Source organism: Furipterus horrens, unplaced genomic scaffold (genome assembly GCF_987537825.1).
Source record: "Furipterus horrens unplaced genomic scaffold, mFurHor1.1.pri manual_scaffold_3, whole genome shotgun sequence".
Classification (NCBI taxonomy): Eukaryota; Metazoa; Chordata; class Mammalia; order Chiroptera; family Furipteridae; genus Furipterus; species Furipterus horrens.
Genome location: NW_028327173.1, coordinates 4,279,131 through 4,294,454, shown reverse-complemented (window position 1 = coordinate 4,294,454; position 15,324 = coordinate 4,279,131). Strand labels below are relative to the sequence as shown.

General features: G+C 53.8%; 1 protein-coding gene across 2 annotated transcripts; it reads left to right on the top strand.

Moving 5' to 3' along the window:
- Positions 1-1,596: 1,596 nt before the first annotated feature.
- ERRFI1 (ERBB receptor feedback inhibitor 1) lies at positions 1,597-15,021 on the top strand. 2 transcript variants are annotated; one of them, XM_090268530.1, is made up of 4 exons: positions 1,597-1,745; positions 11,232-11,407; positions 11,509-11,585; positions 12,417-15,021. In XM_090268530.1, the coding sequence occupies exons 2-4, from the start codon at positions 11,286-11,288 to the stop codon at positions 13,586-13,588; spliced, it is 1,371 nt and encodes a 456-aa protein (XP_090124656.1). In that variant the 5' UTR covers positions 1,597-1,745; positions 11,232-11,285; the 3' UTR covers positions 13,589-15,021. The 2 variants fall into 2 exon arrangements, with proteins under 2 accessions (XP_090124656.1, XP_090124657.1); XM_090268531.1 differs by lacking the exon at positions 1,597-1,745 and having other exon boundaries at positions 11,344-11,407; positions 11,489-11,585.
- The last annotated feature ends 303 nt before the right edge of the window (positions 15,022-15,324 follow it).

The following is a 15,324-nucleotide window of genomic DNA, read 5'->3' as shown; positions in this document are numbered from 1 at the left end:
GGGAGAGCCTTAAACACAGATGAAGCCAAGAGGGCCCGGGGGCACCTCCTATTCTGCGAATCGAAAAACCAGACTTGGTGAGAAAACCAGCAATTAGTTGTGACTAAGTAAGACGATAACTACAAAAACAGAAACAAAAAGATGGAATTACTGGAATTGTCGATAAGTAGCAGAGATAGGAAAACAGCCCGAAGCCCCTGCGGCCCAGAAGGAGCCGGTCTGGAAGGGGGATAGAGGCTTCTCTGCTAAACATTTCCTTTATTTTGCAACCGGAAAGGGCAAAGGGATTCTTCAGATTTTCTTGGTGTGTGTGTGCCTGCGGGTGCTTAAGGGCTTGCATTCAAAATTAAGCCTTTGAATTAAATTTAAAAGGACGTATGTAAATAATAGGGGAGAAAAGGCAAATCACGTCACGGAGGGCCAAGTTAATAGTTAACCCGATGGCGAGGGGGGAATCTCTCATTCCAAACGGCAGGCCGTCCCCACGGGGCGAGGCGACAGGCCCAGCTGCGGAAGCCGGGGGTCCCCCGAGGCTTAAGAGGCAGCAGGAGGTCGGCAGCCTCTTCTCAATAGAGAGCAGCTGCTCTAGTTAACGCTGGAGGGTTCCTGTCTGTTTGCTCTTTTTCTCACTTTAGTTACTCTTGGTTTGTTATCATGTGTATTATTTATTTTACGGTTAAACTATAAGCCTAAAGTTGCATCACCGCGCCCTCCTCCCGCCGGCTCCCCGGCGTTTGGTCCCCGGGCATCAGTGGCTGCCCCGGAGCCAAGAGACTGGAGGCCCGAGTGGGCCTGGGAGGTCACCTGGGCATTGGGACCTCAAGGCGACGCCAGGATGGGGCTGGAGGTGCTCCTTCTGGGAGCCCGTGGGTGGTCTGGCGGGGACAACTGTCACACCCATAGGCAGGCCCCCTCTCAGCTCTCCCCTGGGAGGCGTCAGCAGCGTGGCCTCGGGGCCCTGAAGGGTCCCACACCGCCCCTTGTACCCCACACTGTCGCTCGTCGCCCCGGGTGTCCCTCGCTCTCCCACACTGTCTCGTGCTGTCCCGCTGCCCGACAATGTCCCAGTGTGTCCCTCGTGGACCCTTGCTGCCCCACACTGCCCCACGCTGTCCCACACCCGGCCCTGGCTGACCCTCCCACGCTGCGGCCCGCGGGCATCGCGGTGAGCGGGGCGGCGCGGCGGACAGGGGAAAACACGCAAACATCGTCCCCGCGGCTGGCAACGACGGGCGACTCCGCGCGAGGCGCAGCGCCGCCTTGCGGTGAGACAGGCACCGCGGCCGAGACCGGGCGGCCCGCACACGTCTCAGAGTCGGGGGAAGGCGTTCCCGCGCTCGGCAGCGGCCGCTCGGGTCCGCAGAGCTGAGGCCCGAGGCCGTGGCCGCCCGGAATCCCCTCCCCGGGGAGACAAAGGCGGCTTCCCCGCAGGCCGCGCGACGCCGGTGGACCCCACGCGCGCGCGCCCGCCGCATTGCCCCTTTAAGGGGCCCGCGGCCCGGATTGGCTGCCCGGGGGCAGGAGGGGCGGTCCCGTGACGTCACGTCTCCGCCCACTTAGCTATAAAGCCAGGCGGCGACCGCCGAGCGACGGCGGCCGAGTGCGAGAGGGGAGTCCGAGCTGGGAGAACGGCTGCGATCGGCCAGGCGCCTGCGCGGTGTCCGGGCCCCCGGAGCCCGCGGCGCTGAGCCAGCCGGGACAGACATGCGCGGGACGGCGCCGTGGGGCAGCCGCCGCTCCGCGGGGTAAGGGGCCTGCGGACTCCGAGTGGGGCGGGCGGTGCCGCGCCCCCGCCGCTGCGGGTGGCGGGCGGCTCCCGACGCTGGGCGGGTCCCCGAGCGCGGAGAGGGTCGCCCGACGCGCGGAGTCTTCCTCCGGACGGACGGGAGGAAGGAGGGCCGGCCCGGGCTGCGCGGCCGGGCCTGGGGGCGCCCCCCGCCTCGCCAAACGCGCACCGGGCCCCCGGACGCGCCTCGGCCCGGCGATCGCGGCGGAGGGCACGGGGCTTCGGAGCGGCGAGCCGGGTCGTGCGCCCGCGGCTGGCGGCGGCCTCGCGCGCCCTCCTTGTCCACAATGGAGCTGCCTTGCCCCGGCGCGCACCGGGTGCCCATCAGCCCGGTCCTGTCAGCCGCGGCGGGCGATCGCTGCCCGCACGCGGTCCCCTGCTCAGGCTCGGCGACCCCGGTCCTCTGCAGCCGGCGCTCCGTAATTCATCCCGTGGCTCTGTGCCCTCCTGCTCTCCCAGGGACGTGACTCGGCTCCGAGCGCCCTCAGTGCTGCTTCCCAGGGAAAGGAGCCGCGTTCTCCATTGAGAACGGGAGCGCTCCTCGGGTATTTCCCGGGGTACGTGTGTATTTATATGTGTATCACAGCCTTGGAGCAGAGGAGATGACACCTTAGCCATGATTGGTGCTGTGTGAGCGCTTGCTAAGTCTTTATTAGGGTTTCGTCATTGCTTGAAAGAAACCAGTCTCTTGCCTGATAAAAAATATGAATAGATTGTTAGTCATAAACTTAAGTGCAGTCAGAATAGAGACTGTAGCTTTAAAAGAGATGTGTTGGTGACTTTAGGTACACCTGCAACACAGGTAGGGCAGGACTGGTTTCCAGGCAACTGTCAGGGGTGAAGAAAGGTGAGGTCTAAACGCTTTTTTTTTTGTTCTGGAGGACGAGTGTTCTGCAGAGTTTTAAGCGTTTGCAGCTCTGTAAGAATGCAGGGGGTATGTGTTTGCCCAGGAGACTGAAACGTGGAAGCTCAGCGTACCCGGGCTTGCCTTTTATTTTTTTTTTTTTATTGGCTTTTTTTTTTTTTTTTTTTTTTTGCATGTCTGTAATTAGACCGTTTTAAGTGAAGTATTGAAATGCTCAAAGAGCGGCTAGGTACCCATTTCAGGAAATGACCCGATTTGGGGAAGACCAAAATAAAAGTTGGTTTCGTGTTAAGGTGCTGACTCTGATGGTTACCAGTGTGTTATCGGCCAAGCTCTTTTTTTTTTTTTTGGAAGAGAGCACATACAGGTGCTAGCAGGGACTTGGGCAGAGCCACTCACCTGCCCCCACGCAGGTTTGCTCTCCGCTGTGTCCCAGTGGCCACGCACTAATAGGCGATAGAGGTCTTGAACAAGCCGTTGATAAACGAACAAACATTCAGATTGCAAACCCCTTAAGGGCAGGAACCCTGCCTCCGCCGGCTTCTGTCTTGGGCACCTTGGCACAGAGTTAATGATTGATGAATAATTGCAGGAAAGCATATTTTGCCTGTTAGAGCTCAGCAGGACTGGAGCAGGCACTGATAAGGGTCGCAAGACAAATCTGTTTTTTTCCTGACTGTTAGGAAACGTCCGAATCCTTCATGTTTTGATAGGAGGTAAGATCACTGTTTGAACAAATTATTTATACTGCCTTCAGCGCAGAAGGTACCGGCCACTCTTTCTATGAAGTTCAGTGATTATACTGTAGACTCGAGTGTTTGTGTGAAAACTGCTGCTGCTTGGCAGCTGCACCAGATACCACGTCCTTTCTGCTCTCACTGATGGCAGCTTTTAAACGCGAGTTGCTAAATTACAGGTACAGTCGAACACGCTTGAAACTGACCTGAATGTCCACATACCATCAGGTTGCTTTAGGAAGGCGAGCAGAGGAGGGAGGAGGAGGTGCCAGGGTTAATTCCAGGAATTTGAATGTCCTAGGCTCCCTTTCCCAGAGAAACAGCTCTTCTCCCTGTCTAAGCAAATCCGCGCGGCCCCTTGCTCATCCGGCTGCAGGAGCATCCTTTGGTGTGACTGTGCTTTCCAGAGGCCGGTGCGCAGCTCCCTGGATAGACAGAATGCAGCCGGGGCACCCGGCATTGTCTGCAGAGAGAGACTGTGCTTTGTGAAGGCAGGGAAAGCTGGGCGGGTTCAGGGTTCTGGGTGTCAGTTCAACAGAGGAGTCAGTTGAGAGGCAGGAGAAGTCAGTGTCGGCCTCAGGCTTCAGAAAGGGAACAGGAGATCCTATGGGTTGGAGCCAGTGGCGACGCTTTAGTCCAATTCCTAGCACCAGCAATGCTCGGCCTTTTTCAGCTCCTGGCACACATAAACTGATCACTAAAATCCTGCGGCACGCCCAAAAATATTTTTTTGCCAGTCTGATTTTTTAAAAATTAGGTATGATTTTGATGCATTCACACTGGACCACTAGTGCGTGTTGGCTATTGTCAGTTATTTTATATTCGACAGTGTAAGGGGCAGGAGGTCGGTGCCCCGACTAAGTAGTCAGGTATTGAATGTTTTAAAAATTCGTGCAGCTCCCGTGTCCCGTGCGCACCGGCTGAAAATCACCGTCTCACGCCATGAAATTGGGCAGTATTACCGGAAGGCCGAGTAATACACTTTAAAAATATGGGGCCCCGGCTCCATTCTAGGCCTTTTGAACTCCAACGTGTGCCACGTTCCAGTTTAATGGGGAACCGTGGAGAGGTAAAGGTTAGGGGACCTGCGATAGTTGTCTAAAGGAAGGCTGCGCCCCATGCGTGGGATGCTCTTCTCTTCCCACGGCGGCCTCTTTTCCATCCGCTGGCTTTTCTGTAAGAAGTCACCCGAGAGAGCCCTTCCCCCGGCGCCTGTGTACATGCTCTCCTGCCTCGTTCCCCTCGTGCTGTTCCCTGCTTCCGTGGAAGGGACCGCAGTCTGCAATTGCTGCTTTGACCGCTGTCGCCCTCGTCACTGGGCTGAGGCTTCCCGGGCAGCGGCCGCGTCCCTTGGGCCTAGCAGGGTCTAGTCCAGAAAAAGCTTCCAATAACTGAAATGACTGTGAGAGGCGCTCACGCGTGCCCTCTGGGAACGTGCACCAGACAGGAGGCGCTGAGCTGTTCTTATCTCTGCAGTAGGCCTGGCGCTGAGGTCTCGAGCATTTCTCGTGGCCCTCCCTTGCCTCGGTTCCCCCACTTATAAACACGAATGTTGGGACACGCAGGTGGTCGCCTGACGTGAGGCCACGGGGCAAGGAGCCCCGTCTGTGCCGCGGGGATTTCATCCCGGCCTCTTCTCGCAGGCGCGTTGTGGGGGCCAAGTGAGGTCCTGGGTTAGCGCTTTGTGCCTGGTCGGGTGCTTTACAGGTGCAGGCTGTTCTGGGGGGGGGGGGGGCGCGGAGCCCCACTGTGCTGCGATCGTGGCCTGGGCTGCGAGCGCTCGGGCATCAGGGAGGCCTCTGGGCAGGTGACGGGTGCGTGACAGTGGGGGGTCGGGGGGCGCATCGGTGTATCGTGAAAGATTGAGGGCTTCAAAAGGAGTGTTTGCAATGGTTAGGGAATACAGAAGCAATACCTTCTTAGAAGATAAATAGGCCAGATGTGCAGCTAATGACTTTGATAGGAGGATCTGAGGGAGGTGAAGTGAAGTAAGAACTTCCATAGGCTAAGGCTTACCCAAGAAAAATGATCCCAAGCCGCAAACCTCCAGAAGTCCGTCCGAGCCACCCTGTAACTTGGGCGTTGTAGAGGCTCAGAGGTGGCGTGGTGGTGAGGCTTCGATGCCAGGCTCCCTGGTTTAAGTCTTGACCCCACTGCTCGCCGGACCCTCCCCAGACTTGACCTTGCTCAAGTAAGGTACTGAACTCTGCCTCCAGTTCCTCATCTGCAAACGGGGGTAGCACTAGGAGCCCGTCTCCTAGCGTTGTTGAGAATTAAATCATTTAGTGCATACACAGGCACTTAGGACAATGCCTGTCAGACAAGTGTCCGCCGTATTAGTTATTATTTTTACTGGACTAATGTTCATTATAACAACTTAGAGTTACCCATTGAGTGACTTAAATGCTCATTAAGTAAATTTGAAATTTTAAAGGTTCGCTTCCCATCATTAGACCACTATGCTTGTCAATAAAATTAAGAGTAGAATTTGCACTGGCTGGTGTGGCTCGGTGGCCTGTGAACCAAAGGGTCGGCAGTTCGATTCCCAGTCAGGGCACATGCCTGGGTTGTGGGCCAGGTCCCCAGTAGGGGATGCATGAGAGGCAACCACACAGTGATATTTCTCTCCATCTCTTTCTCCTCCCTTCCCCTCTCTCTAAAAATAAACAAAAAATATATTTTTTTAAAAAAATTAGAGTAGCATTCACACATCTCTTACAATTAGAAACCTATTACAGGTGTGTCTAAAAGGAGTGACGTTTCTCCATGCTCTGTGTGTTGCCAAGAAAAGCACAAAGGACAGAATAGGTCTCGCTGCCGCGCTGACACCGTGCAGGGGACTGAGTGAGTCAAAAGACTGTTGGTCACTGTGGTCGTTGAGCGAAGAGGTTTCTTCGTTAGCCTGCCATTTTTTAATACTTAGCAGTATTCCAAATCACTCAAGAAATTATGTCACTTAGCTTTGATTCTGACAGTCTGAAGATCCATTATCCTCCCGTCGCTGCAGTGTTTCCCCTGCACAAGCCGGTCCTTCAGTGCCAGGCACGTTGGGGACGAGTGTCCAGCTGCACTCCCACCTTTGCCGAAACCATCAAGCTCAGCTCGAGTCTGTGCAGGAGCGTTTCACTTACGTTTTACTGACACGGCAGGAGCTTTTTAGAAGTCACCTGGGCTTTGAACGGGAAGGCTGCTCATCATCCTCACCGTGGCCAGGCCTAGTGACGGCGGCGTCCCTCGCTTGCTTGCCCCTCTTACCCCTTCCCCAAGTCCTGGCCTACTGAAAACCCTGGGGAAAACCCTGAATGGGGCCCCTGATTTTGAAGTCTTCTGCTGTTAGTAAATAATAACTGTCCTGAACAGTGAATATGCAGATGAATATCAAATCAGAGCCTCTTGTGATATTATAAATAAAAGTCACAATTCTATAAAAGGGCTCAACTGACCGTTGGACGTATCAAATGGTTTGACTGCTAGTCCTTTAGACACAGATCACAATAAAAATGGCGAGGTGTTGTGGGTTTTTTTTTCCCCAAAGGTGATTATTTTAGAGATTTTCAAAATGTAGATAAATATGCAGGTGTTGGTTAATTTGGGGAGGAGCTAAAGTCATGGGATTTGTCATGTTCCTAAATCAGTTTCTTTTTACACGTTTTGCCTCTAAATATAGTTCCCTTATATCTCCTTGGATATGGAAATAGTCATATAGGTAATTGTTAAATGCAGCTGCAAAGACCATTTATCACCCTGAATAAACAGAAATCAGGTTCTAAAACCAGATTGAAAGAAGGAAATTACATCACACTCTTAAATAAGGAAGCACTGGGCAGAACTGGATGAGTCGAGTGACAAAAATGTGCCCCTCCTCCTCTTGTGGGTTGCTTCTGAGATTTATTAATGAGATCTGGTGGCCAGGTAAGCAGATCTAGGTTATTGTCTTAAGGTAGCCTGGTTTTTTTAAACAGTTTCAAAGAGACTGTCCCCAAGGGAAAGGCCTGGGATTTCACCTTAATAAAGAAGGTGCAATGTGCTTACTGGCATAGCTTTTTTGTTTTGTTGGGTTTTTTTTAACAGCAGAAATACAGTAGGTGCATTATAATCCAGAAGCAGAATGTGTAAGAGGAGGGAAGGGCCCGGGTTTCAGAACGCACTCCCTGCCGGCCTCAGCGAGTGGACGGCACAGAAACCAGCTTAGGAAGTTACAGTACTCACCACCCAAGCCCACAGCTCTGGTCCAGGCTGCAAGCTGTCCACTCCGGAGTTTGGAAGTGAATTTGATGAAAATTGCCTGCTGCATGTCCTAGATGTATTCCTTATAGTCCTTTGCTTTTTCCCTTAGTTCTTCGCTGATTCACATTACAGGTGAATCTTTCACTTAATTTTTTTTTTTTTTAATGAGTTGAATATTTTCGCAATATCCATTTGGTAACTATTAGAAATGACTGATGCCAGGATTTCCAGGGAAACACAGGCCCTGCCCTAGAAGGTCTGGAGGACAGGACGGGGGCAGGCACTGGGCAAAGCACGGCCTGGCTGATTCTGCTCCACACACACGCACGCACGCACGCGCACACGCACCCAGAAGGGGGGCCAGGTGCCTGCCCCGAGGGAGAGGCTGAATTCTGACAGATTTGGGGGGAAGAGAAGCGAGTGCCTGACAAAGGCAGATGGGAGTCTTGTTGTGGAGGCCTCAATGCCAGACTGAGGAGCTTTTGGTTAGAAGATCTCAAGCAGTGGAAGGTCTCCATTTGGGCTGCAGGGACACCGACCCAGGACTGGAGCGTGGGAGGGGCCCCGAGCAGGAGGGAGGGCGGGCTGAGAGACCGCGGAGCAGAGTGGTACCTCTAGGAAAGTGTGACCTGCCTAGGCCCTGAGCCGGATTCGGGGGGGTGCTGGGGTACCAGGGGGCCACCCAGGTGCAAAGACAGTCACCAGACAATGGGAAACACGGATGGAAGTTTGAGCTGGGACTGGAGTCAAGATTCAGGCCTGTCTATGCAGCTGAAGCTGTGAAGTGGCTCAGAACTGGGGGGTGGCGGTGGCGGTGGTGTGTGTGTCTGTGTGTCTGTGTGTGTGTGTGTGTGTGTGTCTGTGTGTGTAAGGACCTAAAAAGACCACCTAAAGAAACACGATTTTAAGGGGTTTTTTCCCCCCTTGAATGAAAAAAAATTCAAATGATGTTTCACAATAAAAGCTAGTTCACGGGTGGGTTGGACTTTAACTGCAGTTTGACCCACTTAAAAGGCTGAAGATTAGTTCCTGAATTTTAGGAAAGTTATCGTGCCCAAGGTTACTTAGATAGCCTGGTCTGTACCTCGCTGCCTGGATTAATTAGCAGTGGCTTCACATTTGCATTTCATAACAATCCCGTCCTGTATGTGCAGGTACTGCCTTCCCTAATAGGCATATTTACGCTCTTGTTCTCCTAATGAACTGTCAGGCAGAGCTAGTTTTAGAGTTAGAAGGAAACCGAATTTGAAACACTGCAGCATGACATTGCACTTGGGCCCTGTGTTTTCTTTTGAACCTGAGGTTGACCCAATCGAATGATCCCCCACCCCCACCCCAGGGGCAGGCATGGTGTCTACTCCAGAGTTCTGAGAGTGGGGTAAAAGCATTTCAGGTGGTTTCATAACCGTCTGAGTGTGTCCCATCCGAGGGACACATTTAACAAGTGCGTGGCCAAGCCGACGGCAGGTTGCCCTCTCTGAGTCTGCAGTGAGGAGTTACCTTCCGAAAGAAGAAAACATAAACTTCCATTGCTCTCCTCGCTGCGCCCATGCAGGCAAGTAGGAAGTGGCGAGGAGTTTCATAACGCGGCCCATTCACAATTCCCCATTGAGACGGAGAGGCAGGTCACCTTCTATGAATACACAAAGACGCTATTGTGGGCAGAAGTGAGCCGGCTTAGGGAGCATAATTCTTTCTGGACTAAAAAAAAATTTTTCTTAAGAAAGCTAACAAGTAGATGATGGAAACAATGAATAAAAAATAACTTTTTCTAGAACATGTAAATAATTTTAAAGGACCACTGAGATGTAAGATTAGCACTGAGGCCATTTCAGCAGCGACGATTACACAATCGTTCTGTTGAAAGCTCCGATTAGGTGGCATCAGGAGGCCGGCACGCAGGCACTACCAGGACCTGCTGGCCTGCGGACAGGTGGGGGTTGGGCCCCCCAACCACGCCCCCCCGCCCCCCAGCACCTTCCTGCTATCTGGATGAGCAGTCTCAGAGGGCTCCGGCCGCAGAGTCTGCCAGCCCAGGTCTGCTCCCCACGGTCCTGCAGGCCTGGCGGGTGCGCAGCGCCCGGGCGGGGCCTGGCAGGTTTTCTAAAAATAGGTTTCAAATGGTTTGATAGCTTTACTTGATTCAGGTGAAAAAGGAAACACGTTTGCTTCGTTTTAATGATCTAAAAACCTACCTTAACAATAAAGACCTCCCGGTAACTTAGGTTCTTTAAATGATGCGGGGGTGGGGTGGGGTGTTTTTTCAATCGCGTTTCTTTGAAGAGGCTGATTAAAAAGAAATAATGCCTCACTATTTGAAATATTTTAAACCTATTTAAACCTCTGCCCAGTGTGTCAAAACAGCTGACTTGGGGGGAGTAAAAGGCCAAGAATCAGTCGTTGGGACGGACTCATCCTTCCTCTGTCATTGAAACATCGCGCGCGCTCTCTCTCCATTCCTTATTACGTGGAAGAAGCAAACACTTGCAAAGTCTTTTCTAGAATATCTTTAGCTTAGAAAAGCGAACAAACCATGCCTTACACATTCTGCACACTCAGTGACGCCTGTGATCATACTTGGCGGTCCTGCACAAACAGCCGCTGCGTCCCAGGCGGCGTGGGTTAGTGACCGGCGCTCAGCCTCTTCCCTGAGCTCACAGTCTAGTAGGAGGTGACAGATCAGTCCCTAAAACCAAAAGCAGCCTGCCTTCCCCGCCCCTCACCCCATCCTCCTCACAGCAGCTCACACATTTGGCGAGAATGAGGAAGCAGCGAGACGTCTATGTCCCACATCTCAGAAGGGGTCAGCGGTACACACGTAGCTGACAGGCTGTCCTACACGCATTCTAAGCATGGCATGGATGCTAATTAACATTAGCATTTGATGCTCTGATGACTAATAAAGTTAAAATTTTAAAAAGGCTCTGGGGACTCCAGACCGGTAACATCTCAGGGCACGGGGTGGGGGGTCCTAACGCTGAGGAATCACTAGATTAAGGAAGCCTGTCTGGCCCAGGCTGTGCAACCCATGCCTCACAGCTGCCTGTCAGAGGAGGGAATGTGGGGAATGCACCTTTATGTTTGTCCCTGAAAGGGAAGAGGAAGCTGTCGCAGGCCACCGAAGCCAGTCACCTTGCAGAACTTGATTTTTACAGGATAATGGAAATTAGTATCTTCCTATATCCCTTTATTCTTGAACAAGTCATCACTGGAGAATGTGTCTTCCCTGAAATACAGAACCCACATAAATGTCGCGTTTTCGTGCGCGTGAGCCCCGCAGCGGGGCCACAGGACTTTCTGAAGGTCGGGGCGTGGGTGGTTGGAGGAGGCCGGCGGGCGCCGCTGTCAGCTGTGCGTCCCAGCGCGGCACAAGGAGGTCCGCGCCCCCTGGCCCCAACATTGCAGATCTGGGCTCAAGACTCGGGAAGAAACTGACTTCTAATGTCTAGGTTTCAGCGCCTCCACAAGAAGTAAGAGCGGATGTAAAAGTGGCACACTTAGGTGGGAGTCTGTGACTAAGTTTTTCTGTTCAGTCTCCTGGAAATCCTCCAGCATTAGCTGGGGTGGGTGTTTCCCGATTGCTCCTGTGTCCTTACGTCCATCTTTATCCCTCCAGGGACCGAGAGCCGCTGGCGGCCTGACAAAGCCGAGGACCCCAGCGTCAGACACGATGTCAACCGCAGGAGTCGCTGCCCAGGAGATTGGCGTGCCACTGAAGACGGGGTTTCTGCATGATGGGCAGGCCATGGGGAACCTGAACACCTGCTGGGGCGCTCGCAGGGAGTTTGAGACGTGAGTGTGAGGCGGGCCGTGGGCTCCCGCGTGCGGGAATAACACGAGAGGGAGCACGACCGCTGCTTGCTTCTGACCAAGATGTCTTTGCTTTATTTCAGTAACTTTTTAAACATTGACCCAGTGACCATGGCCTACAGTCTGAAGTCGACCACTCACGCGCACCTGACGACTCTGGGTATGTGTCCTGCAGACCTGGGGGGTTCCCGGGATGGGGAGGGACTCCGGCTACCCCCTAGGCCTCCGGCATTACGTTTTAGGAGGAAACCACCTGACTGGCCTCCAACAATAGTCTGACCCCTAGTGGCAGCAGATTCCGAGGATAACCTTGTTCTTCCCGGGCTGTCGTCCCTGATCCCAAGTCACTGGTTCCCAGCTAGATGTTTGTGGGAGTTCAAGAATTAAGTTCTGATCCCAGCCATGATACACACATTAACTTTCAGAAGCCTCAGACAAGACCTCTCATTTTTCTTAACTCCTATCGAATGCCTGTTTGAAAGTGATCAGGGAGTAAAAATGTTGATAAAACCGCAGAAAGGTATGTAAGATCCCAGACAGTACTCGTAATGTGGACAGTGCGTTCCTTGGCTTTTGGCAAACAAGTCCACTCACTCGCAATACTTCCCTGGCGCTCGCGGTGAGGACTTCATCCTCCCGCATCCTGCCCTGCGCCCCGTGTATGGTCGCAGCTCGTAAATGACTGGGCTGCCGCAGCGTGGTGTTCAGGTAAATTATATGCTGCTCACCTTCTGCGAATTTTGCGCACGTCACCAGACCTGCCCGGGATGTGTGGGTGTGTGCTGTGCACATGTCCGGGGAGATAGAAGAGATAGTTTGTTCTTTGAACCAGATCCTGTGCGTTAACAATCTGCTGGGCTCTGATTACACCCGCAGCGTGGCATGGCTGTTCTCGGGGTGACAGCGGCTGTAGTTGAGGCAGCAGCCCGGGGGGCACAGGCCGCTGGCCGTCCTCACGCCGGTCCTTCATTCCCCTTCCCGTCCTTTCCAGGGCGCGCCTCGACACCTGCTCCAGCCAACGGCCACCGCCTCGCAGAGCAGGGCTCCTCTCAGAAGTCCCGCCTGCCCCCTCTGGTTCTTCCCGCAAGTGAACACTTGGGACCCCGCGACGAGGATCAAGTTGTAGGTGGTTTTAAGAAACTCTCGGTGAATGGGGGCTGCGCTCCCACACCTCCGCTCACACCCATGAAGAACGGCCCGTCCGCTTTCCACTACCCGGCGCTGGAGCGGGGCTGCAGACCCCTCCCCCCGCTGCCCATCTCGGAAGGCCCGTCCCTCGACGACACGGACTGCGAGGTGGAGTTCTTCACCTGCTCCGACACAGACTTGCTCTTGGACGACAGGAAGCCTTCCGAGTTCACGTACGGCGCTCCCGGCAGGCGGAGCTTCCGCGGGTGCGGGCAGATCAACTACGCCTATTTCGACACCCCGACCGTCTCCGTGGTGGATCTCAGCCAGGCGCCCGCCCCAGACACCGGGGGGCAGCGCTCAGACCCTCCCCCGCCGCAGGCCCACCGACGACTGCGAAGGTCTCATTCGGGACCGGCGGGATCCTTCCACAAACCGGCCATGAAGATGCACAGCTACGGCCACAGAGCTTCTCCCAACTCCGATGAAGACAAACCCGAGGTCCCGCCCAGGGTCCCCATACCTCCTCGGCCCGTGAAGCCAGATTACAGAAGGTGGTCGGCGGAGGTGACCTCCAGCACCTACAGCGATGAAGACAGGCCTCCCAAAGTCCCACCGAGGGAACCTCTGTCCCGGAGCAACTCGCGCACCCCGAGCCCCAAAAGCCTTCCGTCTTACCTCAACGGGGTCATGCCCCCCACCCAGAGCTTTGCCCCCGACCCCAAGTACGTGAGCAGCAAAGCCCTGCAGAGACAGAACAGCGAGGGGGCGGCCGGTAGGGTCCCCTGCATCCTGCCCATTATCGAAAATGGGAAGAAGGTGAGCTCCACGCATTACTACCTGCTGCCCGAGAGGCCGCCGTACCTGGAGAGGTACGAGAAGTTTTTCAGGGAAGCAGAGGAGGCCGATGCGGGCCCCCAGGCGCTGCCGGCGCCTGCCGACGGCGCGGCCCCGGAGAAGCCGGACTCGAAAACGAGAGCGGAGCCGGGCGGCCACGGGAAGCGGAAGCACCTGTCCTACGTGGTGTCCCCGTAGACGCGGGGCCGCGGCTCGGCAGGAGCTGCACGGGAGCGCGCGGGCCGTCGTCCGGTGGGACTGAGGTCCACGGGCCGACGGCTCAGGGTGCCCGAGAAACTGCTGGACTCTGCAAAGAGCAGGCTCGAGAGGTGCTGTTGGCTGAGGACCCCGGCTTTGTTAGCGTTGGGGGGACGTCTGTCCAGGTCTATAAAGATGTGATGGCGGGTGGGGGGCAGCAGGGGGACCCTTTTATATACGCATACATCATATTCCTACATGTAAGCGCGTGGTGTAGCCGTAAGCCGTAGGAGCAGGTTAGCCAGGTAGTCACTCCCGTAGAGTAATACATGTTCGGCTGAAGGACGCGCACCGCGGGGGCGACTCCCGAGAGACTGAACACTGAGCACATGGAGGAAGACACAGTATTTAGATCAGAATCATAAAAATATATATATTTTTGCTTAGTAAGTGTGAAGATTCCCGGCTCTTCGGTCTGTTCTATTTTGTGTGATTGATTTCCGCGAGCAGTCTTTTCCGGGGGAAGTTTTGGGGAGGGGTGCGCTTACTGTCCCTGTCTAGTTCAGAGGTCGTCCCAAGGCCCACAGACTCCAGGCCTCGCCTCCTGGCCCGCCGAGAGGAGGGACGGACTTTATTTGGCAGCCGTATTTCCACCTGTGCATGTCTCACGCCTGGGAAAGCAAGAAGATAATAGAACATTTTCCTCACAATTCCCGCTCTGTTCCACCCCCTGAAACGGCACATGACCACACGCGCCGTCGAGAACGGGGGCGCAGCGGACCTGAAAGGCTAACTGCTCGCCAGTGGTCAGGATGCCACTTCTAAGCAATAACGACACACTGAGCTACGCGATGATTGAGAGGTCTTGTGTGGGCGCGTGTGGGGTTGGTTTTCGTTTTTTTTTTTTTCTTTTTTTAGACTATTAATAAACAGATACAACACAAGCTGGCCTTGTGTTGCTGGTTCCTACTCAGTATTTCCTGAGGATTGTTTGCTTTTTAAGTAAAACACTTCTGACCAAGAGCGCACTATGTCTTAATGCCAGAGGTCACATCAGCATCTTTCTGCTCTTAAACCTTCCAGCTGGCTGCTTCCCTTCACTTGCCGAGGCACGCAGCCCTGGCCCCACTGCCACAGCGCGGACGCGTGTGTCCTGCAGAGTTAGGCACAGAAGAGAAGGTGCTCATAACAGAGGCGCGTTCCTGCAGAGTCCTCGCGGCAGCTGGACAGGCTGTTTACGGTTTAAACTGCTGAGTGATTACTTGGGCTATTTAAGGCTTATGTTTTTAGTCTGAACTAAATGAAGGTTAAAACATGCTTTAGAAAATGCACTGATTTCTGCATTATGTGTACAGTATTGGACAAAGGATTTTATTCATTTTTGCATTATTTTGAATATTGTCTTCATTTTAATAAAGTTATAATATTTATGATACCGTTGATAATGTTTCTTGCCTAAATGCTCACAAAAAATCTTATGTCTCCAGCAATTTGACAACATCACTGTTTTTAAGCACAAGGGAAGATTTTTACAGTTTAATACACGCTTGAAATTTACTTTCGTTCCCTAAAATGAGAAATAATTTGAGCAATTTGTACTTAAATATTATAAATGCCCTGGCTGGCGTTGCTCAGTGGATTGAGCACCGGCCTGTGAACCAAAGGGTCACAGGTTTGGCTCCCAGTCAGGGCACGTGCCTGGGTTGTGGGCCAGGTCCCCAGTTGGGGGCGTGCAA